The following is a 13,356-nucleotide window of genomic DNA, read 5'->3' as shown; positions in this document are numbered from 1 at the left end:
TCCAGAGGACAAGAGATTGAGAAAGGATATAAGGCTGGCGACCCTACCAGGACAGACAAGATCCTGGTGCCATGCTCTGCTCTACCAGACAGCTGGAAACTCTGCTCTTGGTGCCACTTATCTTTTATCTTACCAGCTCTTGATGTGTGTAACCAGTTCAGACCTGAACCACTCTGTAACTGGCCTCTAGCTTATCCTCTCCCTCCTGCAACAGAGAGCATGTTCCCTTTTGCCTGTGTTCTGCTTGGCTGAGGATGATTGTTGCACTGCCCATCCTTAAAACTTTCTTCCCCTTTCTCTCCCTGAAGGTAGTGGCACAGACAGCAAGCCTGTGGTACGCTACAGCAAGGACCAGCGTCCCACGACTCTGCCCATCCAGCCCTTTGTTTTCCAGCACCATTTCAGCAAGCCACCCAAGGCACGTGCCCTGCACAGCCATTTTGCCTCCAGCCTTTCCCAGCTCTACAGCTTGTCCAGCAACCGGTCTGCCAGCCAGCAGATCTCCAGTTCCCAGTCCTTGGCCACCTCGGCAGAGCAGGCAGTGGTGGTGGGGAGCCAAGGCCATGGCACGCTCGTGACGCAGCGCTCAGCGGACGGAGCTGCCTCACGTGGGGATGGGGCCGTCAAGAAGCCCGGCCCCGAAACAACCCGTCCATCCCCGCTGGGCAGTTACTCCCCTGTGCGATGCAACGTGCCTTTCTTCCAAAGCGTGGACTCCTCTTCCTCGCCCACCGCGGAGAGAGCTGAAGACTGCCAGCCCCCCAGAAGCAGGTCCTGCCCCATCTCTGCTAACCTGCTTCCCACAAGGTCGTCCCCTGCTGTCAGTGCCATGCAGCTCTCCAAAGCCACCAAAGCTGACACCCTGAGGCAAAAGGAGAACCCCAAGCTGATTCCCAAGAAGGAGGCTCCGCTGGAGCCAAGCCCTCCACTCTCTGAATACCGACTCCACAGTGGATCCCTCCCGCCCCTCTCGATGGGTGCCATGTCCATGAGCAGAGTAGGAGGCCATGCAGATTCACACTGGAGAAGTGGCAGTGAGACCAGCAGCTCTGGTCCCCTGAGCAGCATGGGAATACGGTCTGTCAATGGTAGGTACCCATCCTCCAGGACCTGCTAGTCTGGAGCATCTACAGCTCCCTTTAGCTATGGCTGCTCCCTATAGTGCCACCATTTCCTATAGCCACAGACCAGGATAAAATTGCATCTGGATGCTGCAGGAAGACCTGCACTAAGAGCATGTCCCTCCAGTCCCAACTCCTACACTGTGTCTCCAGAGAGAGCAGTGTGGGCTGCTGATCTTACAGCACCCCCTGTCAGGTGCTTGCACCCAAACCTGTTGCCTCTGTACCTGCAGCCACAAGGGCACCCAAGCTCCTGCCCTGCTTTGCCAGGCAGTGACTTCCACCTGTCCCCATGTGTATGTGCTGATGTCCTGAAATGCTGCTGGACCTCTGAGTAATGTGCTGTCTCTCTTTCTCTGTCTTCCATCTTTCTCTTCCTCTCCCTCCCCGTTTCCCTTCCGCATCCTCCCGTGTGCTCTTGTCCTGTCCGGTGCTCACTCCCAGCGAATCACCTCTCCCCCCAAGCGCTGAAGTGGCGGGAGTACAGGCGGAGGAACCCCCTGGGTCTGGACCGCGTTTCAGGGCTGCCCAGCTTAGCGGGCAGCCTGGACAGAAGGCAGCAAGAGCCTCGGCTGAACCGGGGCAACCCCATCTTTGAGTTCCCTGGCGCTCTCAGCACCAGCCATTTCCACTGCAAGCTGAACGGTGCGCACTGCCTTTCTGCGGGGGGGTCTTGGGAGGTCACCTTGGGGCTCAGGTTCAGCTTCCTTGAGGCTCAGGTTAAGCTTGGATTCATCACTGCTGTGCCTGGTCAGAGCAGGAGGGATGATACATCTACTCACAGTGGGGCTGGAAGGTCCAAGAGGAAGGTGAAAATTGCTTCACTGGTTCAGATCTTTGTGGAGCCTTCCGTCCCTGTGAGGTGAGAGGAGTCACGTCCAGCTCTGATCTGGGTTGAAAGGCAAAATGAATGGACCAAGAGCCCACTTAGACCTCAGTAAGTGCTCCTGGACTGTGGGTTGCTTGTAGTTTGTCTCACACAGGAGTTGGGGCCCTTGGAGATCTCACGTCTGTGCCCCACGCTACCTGACCATGTGCCCCAGCCCAGACAGTGTGCTGGGTGCTGAGCTGTAGATTCCGTGACACAACTGACAACACTAAACACCTTCACAGGACTCTGTCCTTCTTAAGGTCTTCCTTGTCCTCCAAAACCTGTGCAGGAAGGGCTGACAGGGGCAGGCTACTGTTGACTGAGCCTCCAAGACTCCTATGGGGAGAGCAGTCTGGTCTGTCTGTGGGAGGAAGAGCATTCTACAGGCTAGCCTCAAGCCATGGAGGGAATTCCTCAAAGCCTTATACCTCACTCTGCCAACCCAAACAGTTTCTCTGTCTTTGTTCAAGGGAAAATGCATAGCACAGAGTCAAACAGATGAAAGCCAAGCACATGGGAGAATTCCTATGGATGTCACCCCTTGAAAACAGAGGCCATCCCAGAGAAGAGGCAGTAAACATGCAGTTTGTTGTCTGTGGATGCCTGTGTGTGACAAATAATGATTTTCTCTGTGCTTACTTCTGACCCTGCTTGCAGCAGCATGGGTAGTCTGGAGCAGCAAGGCTTCTCTTAGACCCAACCCATTAGAGTGAACCTCCCACAGCATCTTCCAGAGGCCATGGGCCCCCAGTCAGTCTGGAGGTGGATATTGGGTAGGCCATGGGGATCAGCTGTACAGGTACACATTACAAACCACTGCTGGGGTAGCAGCAAGCCTGTAGCCTTGCTGTCCCAGCAGAGGACAGGCTGGCATGAAGACTGCTGCTGGTGCAGGTTGCTTCTGGGAAAAGCAAACATGGAAGAGGCTTTGGTGTGTGGGTTTGAAGCTGATCCGTGTCCCCTCTGTCTTGTCACTGCAGGACAGTCTATGAGGCAACTCCAGCTTACCTACAATGACTTTTTCCCTGACTACTTCTCGCTAGCAGAGAAACCACCTGCTGAGTTCTGCCTCTCCCCAGATGGCAACACAGAGTCCATCTCCATTGACTTGCTGCAGAAGAAGGGTGAGTACATGCATCTCTGGTGGACCTTGGAGTGTGCTTGAGCTGCTTGCCCCAGGAAATATTATTAGAAAGGATCTTAGGGTGCATGAGAATGGGCAAAGAGAGCAGACAGGCACAGGAGTGTTACCCTAAGGCAGGGCATGCTGCCACCCCAGGCTCTATTTACAAAGGCAGACCCATGTGTACCTGTGTAACAGCACATTGCATGTGCTCACCTGAGATTTTGTAATTTAGGTAAAAAGTCTGTTCAGTCCTACATAAGCAATATAAAATTGTATAAATTACATAAAAAGGTGGGAAAAAGGACTCCAGAGCAGGACAAGAAATGGCTGTGGTGGGATCCATGCTACAGGCAGGGTGGCAGGATTTGACAGCTGTTACCATCTCAGAAGCAAGAGATGTGCAGAAAGGTCCCCATGTCTTTGCCAGCTATGTGCTCATGATTACCAGGTGGCAGCTTTCCCTTCTGTTTCAATTCTGTTCTCACATTATCCTGGTGCAGATGGCAGATTACACACCACTGGCTTGTTACTGAAAGTCATGACAGAACCTGCCAAATGCAGCTGCTCCCCTGCCACCCTGTGTCGTCAAGGCAGCAAAAGACACATTGCCTCAGCTTCCATCTCTGCTGCCTCAGGGAATGGGGTGTGAGGTGATGGTCCCTGTCCCTTGGGAATACTGACAGGTTGTTCTACTGGCAGGCTGATAGGTGAGTGCTGGAACCAGCAGGGAGAGTTTTGGTGAAGATTTAGGAGAGTCTCTGCATGTTTTTTGGCAGAGAGGGCTTGTGTGTAGACCTGGCTTGCAGTGCCCCTGGCTGTTTACTTTAAGGAGTGTTTTGTCAGAGTCTGTCCCAGCAGCCCCTCAGGCAGCTCCTTGACCTCTTGTTTTTCTCCAGATCTGGTGAAGGCTATCAACACTGCTGTTGACCTGATTGTGGCTCACTTTGGAACCAGCAGGGATCCAGGGGTGAAGGTATGTCTTGCATCCAACTCCATTCTGAGTGACATAGAGAGTGCAGAGCAAGATTGCCTCTCCATTCTCTTCTAGTCAAAAACTATAGGTTATCTAACAAAGGCAGAAGTACCAAGGATAAATCAAACAAAGGTGATGGCACACCATGCAGCAGATAGTATATCTGTGACGATTCCTGCTGCATGATGCAGTAAGTACATGTATTTAAAGGAAGATCAGAAAAACATACTAAAGGGAAATTCACTGATGTTTACTAAACACACAGAAGTAATGTTCAGCTTAGTCTCTGAGTTGAAAGGCTGTGAAAGTATAAAGGGCAAGTATTATGTGTGTTTGTTGTGGCTTAACTCTTTCTTACTTACTTGCAGCTCTTTGTAAGAGCACCAGGCCGCTGCCCTTCTGGTCCGATGCAGCACACCATCTCTTCTTTCTCACACAGTGGAGAGATATGTCTCCCTCCTCCATATGTCCCATGACTCTGGCCTGGCACTGGTGCCAAGGCACAGTGTAGTGTTCCCCATCCCTCAGTATCTCACATGGCTTAGTAATGATAAAAAAGTGCATCAGACTTCGCCCATCTGCGGCAATTGGTCACCTCCATTGTAGCCCTAACCATGAATACATTAGAGTATTTAGAGTACATCTAAGGGGCTGGCTGCCTTAGGCCTGTGCTCCCCTCATTTCCCATTTCTGGAATAATGCAGAAGTGCATCTAGGTTGCCCTGGGGCTGGCTATATTTGGCCTGTGCTCCTTCATCCCCCATTTCTGGAATAATATAGAAGCAGAGCAATTTTGCTTCTGTTTGCACTAGGCATTGTTTGCAGTCCTGTGACAGCCAGCGTGTTTGTGGTGCCTCCTCTCAATGCTGAATGCTCAGCTTCAGTCAGGTGACTTTGGGCAGCAATGTGACACTATTTGGACATGACAACTCCCCTGGCATGCTGTCCCCAAGGAGAAACCTGACTGGGACAGATTCCAAAACCATTCAGTCTTATCTCAGAGCCCAGCGTAATTTTCCCCCAATTACAGCTGTTGCTGATGCAGAGATTGCAGTGCAACAAAACTGGAGCTGTTGAGTTTCCCATGGCTTTTTAGGACTTCACTGTGAATTTCCAATTCTTGCAGTATAGGTTTGGGGAATAATTACAGCATTCTCCCATTACTTTGCTTATCGGCCAATGCTGTGTTTTTAACCTTGGATTTCTTTATGCATCAATGTGCCAGGGGCTGAGCATTCACCTGTCAAAAGGCAGCATCCATCCCTGCTGCTGCCGTGCTCAGTGGATCTGGCAGGATTATTCCTGAGCCAAGTTCAGTTTCAGTTCAGGGCTTTTGTGAACCGGTGCCAACTGGTCAGTATAATTCCAGCTCAGCTGGTAAAATCTATGCCCTGAACACCATTGTCTGACCCATTTGGATAGACCCGTTGGCAGCTCAAAGACTGTAAGCAGAATAATGTGTCCCTGCTCTGCTGGTGCTGGGCCCTTACATACTTCCTCTTCATCTCAGTCTGAGCTCTGGCCATTGATTTTGCCCTCTTCTTTTATTTCTAGTAATCCCTAGGAGTTAGATGTTTACATGTCACTGAATTAAGTGTACCTTAACTGCTCACTACTGGTAGTTCTATGTGGCTTAGTGCTTCCTGCTCCAAAATTAGCCACAAAAAAATCTACAGCAGCAGGAATATCCCCAACTCTTTTCTTCCTCCAGAAGGAGAGCCTTGTTATCCCTTTTGGGAGAACCAGGCATCCTTTCTAATTGGGTATCCTCTCCCCAAGCTAGGATAGTCTTTTTTAAAGTTACTGCCTCTTCCCAACCTGGGCAAGAGCTTGCAGAGAGCAATCCAGAACTGGTATATGAAGCATCAGGAGTGAAAGCAAAGACCCTGGATGTTGTTTGCTGGGTGTTTGTAGTAGGCAAGTGGGGCTGAACTGTTTGCATGCATGTGTACCTTGAAAACACTTACCAACACTCTCCCTGCTGCCTGTTGTCCATTAGGCCAAACTTGGGAACAGCTCTGTGAGCCCCAATGTGGGGCATCTCATCCTGAAATACCTGTGCCCCGCTGTCCGGGACATCCTGAGTGATGGGCTCAAGGCTTACGTCCTGGACATGATCATTGGCCAGAGGAGGAACATCCCCTGGAGCGTGGTGGAGGCATCCACCCAGTTAGGTATGGATGTTGTGCAGCAGTGCCTGTGGTAGTTGTGGTTCTGAGGTGCTGGGGGAGGTTGGCTCTGAGGATGGGAGTGCAAAACACCCGTTTTCCTGCCTGCAACAGGGTGCACATTGACCATCTCTAGCAAGAAGAGAGAGACACTCGGCTATTCTGCCCAAGTATTTATTGTCATTTCCCCTGAAATTTGTAAATTCTCCCCTAACAGGCCAAACCAATAAAAAAAGGGGAAAAAAACATCGACAGAATTCATTCCACATTGGTTTCTGTGTCATACTGGGAAGCCTCATTGCCTGATTATGGCAAATCTTCAGCTCTGTGGTTATCTCTGTGATTGCAGACACCCCAAATTATAGGCACACACTACAATATTCTCTTTACATGCTGATTTTAAGCCAATGGCTGTGATTGTCACTGGAGTGTGGGAGGCAGGTCCTTGTGGTTAGGAAACTGTCCCAGAGTTTTGGAGTGGTGGTCTGGGATGGATCACAGCCCATCTCCCATGTGTAGTCTAAGTGCTGGTATGGAGTGAGCTCACGTGGCATGGTGGAGAGGCAATGCACACAGACATGGACACCCAGACAACATCTGTCTTGCCTTGCTGCTCCATCCTGTGGGCAGTTTTGGCTTTTCTCACCACAACTAATCTCAACAATTTGCTTCTCTCCATAGGCCCCTCTACAAAGTTGCTGCACAGCCTCTACAGCAAGATCAGTCAGTACACAGAGCTCACCAACCACACCATGAGGTTCAACGCGTTCATCTTCGGCCTCCTCAAGTAAGCAGGACCCCTGGGGTGGCTGCATGTCCCTGTCCAGGGCTGGCAGCACCTGTTGGTCCTTGACTGCAGGCACGAACAGTTGACCATGAAAGGAACTCAGGAATATGGGAAGCCTTGCCCAGAATTAGGCAAGGGAAGGGAGAAGCTGTAAGCCTCAGGGAACTCCTTCCAGGTCAGGACTAAGAATGAGTGGCTGTAGCAACTGAAGAACAGGGTCAGTCTGTTTTAGCCCCAAAACATGAGGTGAGAAAACTCTGCCTGTCCAGTTTCATATGAGGTTAGACATAATATATGCATTAATTACTCTTGGAAATTCCTCTTTAAAGCACTGTTCCTGGAGCTGCAGTGGATCCCAAGGCATGAGGCTCTGAAGGAGAAACTGCCCTGGTCCAGGACTCCAGACTGGCCCTTCTAGTTTGGATAAGGAGCATGCACATTCTGCTGTGTTTAACAGAGGAAGGCAGCGATATGTTTTTGTGGGTGAAGGGATAAACACTGCTAGGATGGTGTTTCCCTGCTCCTCTCTGGTGGTCAGCAAGAGCCCTGGCAGTGGCAACAGAGTTCCCAAGACCTCCAGATGTTGTAGAACTCCTCCAGGCAGGAAAAAAGCTCTTCCCTGCTCTCACGCACAGGGTGACCCAGCTCTCCACCACTGGCACAGTACACTGGCATATTTTGGGCTGAGCCATCAGCACTGGTCTCGTTTTGTAGATCATTTGCCTCTTCCACAGCAGCCTCTTCTCAGCAAAACAAAGCTCTGTCAAGGACACGGGAGCAGAAATAGTGAGGAATCTTGCCGCAAACATGGTTGTCTGGGGTTACAGTTGCATTGTAAAGCTGTGTTTGAAGTTCGGTGTCAGGCTGGGTGTCTGTGATCAGGGCATGCTGATGGGGCTGAGCCACTGACCTCTCTGAGGTTCACGAGCTCATGCTTTGTAAATGCCCTTTTCCAGCCACGCTTCTTGAGGCACAACAGCAAGGATGAATGGGCTGAAATTTTCAGAGATTTTCACTGTTTCGTTCTCACCCTGCTAATTTTCCATCCCTGCAGTATCCGGTCCTTGGAGTTCTGGTTCAACCACCTTTACAACCACGAAGGTAAGAGCCCGAAGGCTGTGGGCTGCAGTGGGTGCCAAACTCTGCACACAAATAGAACATGGGATGGAAATGTGTTTCTCTTGTTGCTCTCTCAGTGTGAGCTGCTCTTCTCTGCCCTGAGGTGAAGGACTAAGCTGTACACAGTCTCCATGTAGCAGGGAAATCCCAGGTGGAAGTCCAAGCACTATGCAGCTCCTTCCACCTGAACCTGGACTTCCATTCTCCTTCCCTCCTGCAGCTAGTACCCAAGGCTAGCCAGATCATTGCAGATCCCTCAATCTATCTGCAGGAGATCAGATCTAAGCTTGCCCAAATTTCTATGTTCCCTGCCTGGTGCTCGAGAGTTGTGTATGCCTGGAGGTTTGCACACAGTTACTCAAAACTTTTCAAGCACGGAAAATAGGAAGAAACGGAATGGAACATCTGACATACAAAAAGCACATTTTACCACTTGTATCTGTTTTATAGCAGAATAGAATAGAATAGAATAGAATAGAATAGAATAGAATAGAATAGAATAGAATAGAATAGAATAGAATAGAATAGAATAGAATAGAATAGAATAGAATAGAATAGAATAGGGTCTATGCTTATCCTGGCCTTCTGAAGCAGAATACAAGCACCTATTCCAAGCCATCATTAAGAGCTGGAAGTGTGAGTAAAAGCTGGAGCTGTCAGGGTGATGAGAACTAAGTGGAAGGGTTGGAGGGAAGGTGCAAGTCCTGTCTGTGGTGTAGATTTATTATCTTGCTGGGCTTGGGCCACAAATCCCATTCCCCTCTCTCTCCCTGGTTAAGAGACCTGACAATAAAGCAGGACAGAGGGGTAGTGCAGATGTGGTCAAATCAAGTGAACAATTAGTGCTAGAGATAGAAATGCTAATTCATTCTCTGCTAAGACTCACAGTGCAGGTTGCTGAAAAGACTGTATTCAGCTGTGCCTGACACCTCTATCTGCAGAGGTCTGGTACTGGCCATATCTGCAGCTCCTTGTTCATCTCCAGAAGTGGAAGAAGAGAATTTTCACATGTGCCAATGCTTTATCCCCACCTTACTTCCATTTGGTGGCAGAGATCATCTGGTTTATAGTCTGCCAGGCAAGTCCTGGCTGCAGCTACAACTGGAAAGCTCTGTCTGGGCCAGTTTGCTGAGAGGTCACAGAGCGTCTGGTGCTCCCTGACCCAGGCCTGAGCCTCACACTGTGACCAAAAACTGGCGTCCATCTCCTTTCCTCATAGGCTTCAGCAGCTTCATGGTGGCTTGACAATGGGGGCAAGAGCGTTTTCTTCTAATCAATGTCTGTTTTCCTACAGACATCATCCTGGCACACTACCAGCCAGTGGGCTTCTTGTGCCTGTCTCACAGTGTGTGCCAGCCTCTTTTTGAGGAGCTCCTGCTCCTGCTCCAGCCTCTCTCCCTGCTGCCCTTCAACCTAGACCTCCTGTTTGAGCACCACCTGATGCAGATGGGCAAAGAGCAGCAGCAGCAAAAGGAGCTGCTGCGTGTGAAGCAGGACCTGCTGCTCTCCGTGCACTCCACCCTGCAGCTGATGCGGACCCGGGGCAGCAGTGAGGATCCTGATGGCTGCAGCACTGCCCCTGAAACATGCCAAGGGGCTGCCAGAGGTGGTGACATCTCACCAGGGCACAGCCCACAGCAAGCCGTGGGTGAGAAGAGGGTCAAGGGAGTGGGGGCCTCCTGCGGAGAAGGTGACAGGGAGGAAGAGCAGAGCAAGGTGCGAGAGAGCACGTGGGAGGGGAAGAAGGACAAGCAGGCAGGCTGGTGGTACCAGCTCATGCAAACCTCTCAGATTTACATCGAGAGCTCAGCCGAAGGCTCCAAGTTCATCCGCTCTGAGAAGAAGAAGGCAGCTTTGAATCCTGCGCCCCGGTCAGTGCAGACCCACAAGACACCACCTCCCCGGGAAGGGGTGGTGGAGGGTGCAGAGGCTTGTCCCATTGCTGAGGGCACCTTGGAGGAGAGGCCCAAGGCGGCCAGCAAGCCAAGTCCTGAAGCCTTGCAAGAGCCCTTGGAAAAGCCCCAGCAGGGAGTGGTCGGCGAAGAGGTGAAGGAACGGAGCTGGCCCTTCTGGATGGGCAGCCCCCCAGACTCTGTGCTTACAGAGCTGAAGCGCAGCAAGGAGAAGGAGGCTCAGCAAAGAGTGGCAGCAGCAGCAGAAGCAGCCCCCCAAGAGGACAGCAGCACCAGTGCATCAGAGGGCAGCCAAGCCATCAAGTGGGGACACTTGTTTGGGTCCAGGAAGGTACAAAAAGAGCCAAGGCAATCAAACAGGTAAGGGCAGGGGTGGTTTGGGGCTGAGAAGGGCTGGTTAACCTGGAGTGTGGCAGTAGGGGTGCAAGACAGGCCAAGAACTGACTGCTGGAGTATACCGTGGTGGCACATCAAGGGTCTGTAACCCTGCTCAGTCCTGCCAGCCTGCCTTAATTCCTCCCATATGCTTGCTCAGTCCATCTCATAGGCTCTGAGCTCTACCACTGCCTTGCCATCTAAACCCTGCCACATGGCCCCAACATCACCTCATCCCTCCCAAAACCACATGTTGAGAACAGAGCATGGAGCCAAGCCTTTTGTAGCTTACAACAAATGTGGGGGAGGCGTGAAGTTGCCCCCAGTAGCTGAGGCCTCCCTGCACTGCCTCTCCCTCTATACGCCCTTATACTGCTCCTGAAAATGACCACTGGAAATGTCCTTCCCAGTCCAGGCTGTGGTGTTACATTTGAGCTCTCCTCACCTGGAGACCTGGGCCATGCTTAGCAGTGCCCTTTGTGCATGAAGCCAAACCTCTTAAGGTGTGACCTTGCCATGAGAGCAGCTGCTCTGTTTCCCCGGGTGCACTCTCCTGCCACTGACTGCTTCTGTCTCCTCCCTCCAGGTTGCCCTCTGGCTGGCTGAGCTTGGACAAGTCTGTGTTCCAGCTGGTGGCCCAGACAGTTGGGGCTAGCATGTGGCGTGAAGCAGCCCCGGAGCCAGAGCCTCCCCATCCAGAACCACCCGAGGCACCTGCTGTGGCACGACCAGCCGGGGGGGTGTCTCCTCACCCTACCTGGTGAGTGACACCAAGTGGACAATCCTGCAGGTGCTGGAATGTGTTGGGTTGAGGGTGGCACGGCTCTAGCTGTTGCAGTTTGCCTGGCCCCTTTCACAGTCATGGACCAGTGGATGGTTTGGGGCAGTGATGCAGCTTGTGCACCCATCCACCACAACTCCACAATCTGTAGGTGATGGGGAGCTGGGGGGGGGGCAGCTGGGAGCCTGGCTGGGGAGGGAAGCAGGGGTGTTTTCCTCTCTCCTCTGGGCTTGTGGTGGTCGCTGGGTGGGGTGAGTGTCCTGAGGTGAGCTAACCCTACTTTCCTTCTGCCTGCAGTGAGGTGAAAGCTCTTTGCCATCACATTGCCACTGAGGCAGGACAACTGAGCTTCAACAAAGGGGATATTCTGCAGGTCATCTCCAAGGTGGATGGTGACTGGCTGCAGTGCAGCCTTGGCTCCGAGAAGGGACTGGTGCCCATCATGTACGTCACCCACCCCGAGGACGAGGACTATTGACACGTTTAGGAGGCCAAGCACAGTTCCCTGGGCTGCTGAGGCTCCTCTGGGGTAGCCTACCCTGCCAGAGGAACAAACACAGCTTCTTGCTAGTTTCTTACCTTTCCTGCCATTACAGAATACAGTAACCGTAGGTGGTTCCTTCTTGCTCCTCCTTGTGCAGCTGCCAAAGGCCAACTTAGCCCCCCGGGCTCTTCTGCGAGCTGCACCTCCTATTGCCAGGCATCGCCATGCATGCAGCCACACCAGGGACCGCCTGACCCCCCCCTCCGCCCCACACTGTCTCCAGCACCCACAGGCCATGGACTTGTGCATTACAGGAACCCAAGCAGTCCCTGCCAGGGCAGCGCTGCCCCGCTGCCCAGCTCTTGGATGCTGGGGGGTGCAGGATGCTGGCTGTCCCCTCCCTGGGGGTGGCAGTGCAGTCTGCAGCCTCCAGCATCCCCGGCATCCTCAGCCGCAGGGGTGGGAGCAGCCTGCCTTGGCAGGGTCCCTGCGAGGCTGGCCTGATGGCTTGTGTTTATTGGGGCACTGCAAGGTAGGCTCCCCCACACTGGAGCATCCCTGTCCTAGTGTGCTGTAGCGGTTCCTGGAGGGCTCTACTGGGACAAGTGGCCTGGCAGTGCCACGCTGCAGGGCTGGGGCTGTGCGTGGCCACAGCCAGGGGAGGGGGACGGGGTACGTGTGTGAGTGTGGAGCAAAGGGGTGTGGGGGGGTTGTGAGGAAGGCACGGGGTTGTTCAGTGTTATGTAGGTCCGGGATGGGTAGTGCCACCCTGTGCAGACATGGGTGCTGTGGGGGGAGGCCCTGTGCCCCACACACTGAGCAGGGAACCAGTGCCTGGGAAGCCCTGGGATGCTCAGTGGAGGGGCACTGGAGGGGAGGGAATGAGGGCAGGGTCCCTGACTGGGCTAGGGATTTGGGGGCAGTGCTCCCAGCAAGTAGATTGGGGGTGCTCCTAGAGGGAGCTGGGCAGCCTGGGGAGGGAGGGGTGGTGCTCCCTTTGGCACAGGGTTTCTGGTCTTGCTGAGCAGTGCCGTGGGGTGGGGGGGATAAGTGTTGTGCACAAACACAAGGGGATACTGGAGGTCCTGGGGTCCTTGGTAGAGGCAATGCCACTCAACCCCTTCCTTGCCATGTTCATGCCGCCTGCTGTAGTGGGGATCTTCACCTGCCTGTCAGGTGGGGAACAGTGTTAATGAAAGGCCATGCCAGTATTTGGTGCCATGGCCGGCTTGACGCTGTTCACAGCATCGTGCCTGGGCTGGCTTCACCATGGCAAGGGGCCCTGGTCTTGCTAGGTTACCTCCTGCTTGTACATCGCTTCGCGGATGTTGCACCGTATTTAATTTGTATTTCCCTGGTAGAATGAGGTGTCTCGCCTTTATTTATTTCTTTATTTATGATGCATATTAATAAAAAAGGTGCTGATTGAGCTCCCTGATCCCCAGACTTATCATTTCAGACTTACTGTGTCAACTGTGCATCCCTGTGAGGGGTCTGAAGGTTCCCCGTGCTGGGACACTGCACTGCAAGCTTCCTTCTGCATTCCCCATAGCCTGCACCAGACCTTCAGGAGGACGTGGGTTGTCCTCAGCAGTCAGACCTGCCAGCTCAGGCCTGATGGGTGGAGGGAGTGGGCAC

The 13,356-nt window shown here is 52.7% G+C and overlaps 1 protein-coding gene across 4 annotated transcripts in view; it reads left to right on the top strand.

Moving 5' to 3' along the window:
• The window catches only part of RUSC2 (RUN and SH3 domain containing 2), a 57,795-nt gene extending 44,648 nt beyond the window's left edge, over positions 1-13,147 (top strand). For 3 of the 4 annotated variants that reach the window (XM_088157142.1, XM_088157143.1, XM_088157144.1), the window contains 10 exons: positions 309-1,088; positions 1,566-1,766; positions 2,973-3,116; positions 4,015-4,091; positions 6,091-6,265; positions 6,941-7,046; positions 8,101-8,147; positions 9,460-10,438; positions 11,040-11,213; positions 11,532-13,147. In XM_088157142.1, the coding sequence (XP_088013268.1) occupies positions 309-1,088; positions 1,566-1,766; positions 2,973-3,116; positions 4,015-4,091; positions 6,091-6,265; positions 6,941-7,046; positions 8,101-8,147; positions 9,460-10,438; positions 11,040-11,213; positions 11,532-11,712 (2,864 nt within the window). In that variant the 3' untranslated portion in view covers positions 11,713-13,147. The remainder of the gene's footprint in view (positions 1-308; positions 1,089-1,565; positions 1,767-2,972; positions 3,117-4,014; positions 4,092-6,090; positions 6,266-6,940; positions 7,047-8,100; positions 8,148-9,459; positions 10,439-11,039; positions 11,214-11,531) is intronic. The other variant, XM_088157145.1, reaches the window with a different exon arrangement.
• Positions 13,148-13,356: the final 209 nt, after the last annotated feature.

This window comes from Sturnus vulgaris, chromosome Z (assembly GCF_052056855.1).
Source record: "Sturnus vulgaris isolate bStuVul1 chromosome Z, bStuVul1.hap1, whole genome shotgun sequence".
In the NCBI taxonomy this organism is placed as follows: Eukaryota; Metazoa; Chordata; class Aves; order Passeriformes; family Sturnidae; genus Sturnus; species Sturnus vulgaris.
Note: the sequence above shows the minus strand (reverse complement) of the source record. Positions and strands in the feature narration are given on the sequence as shown.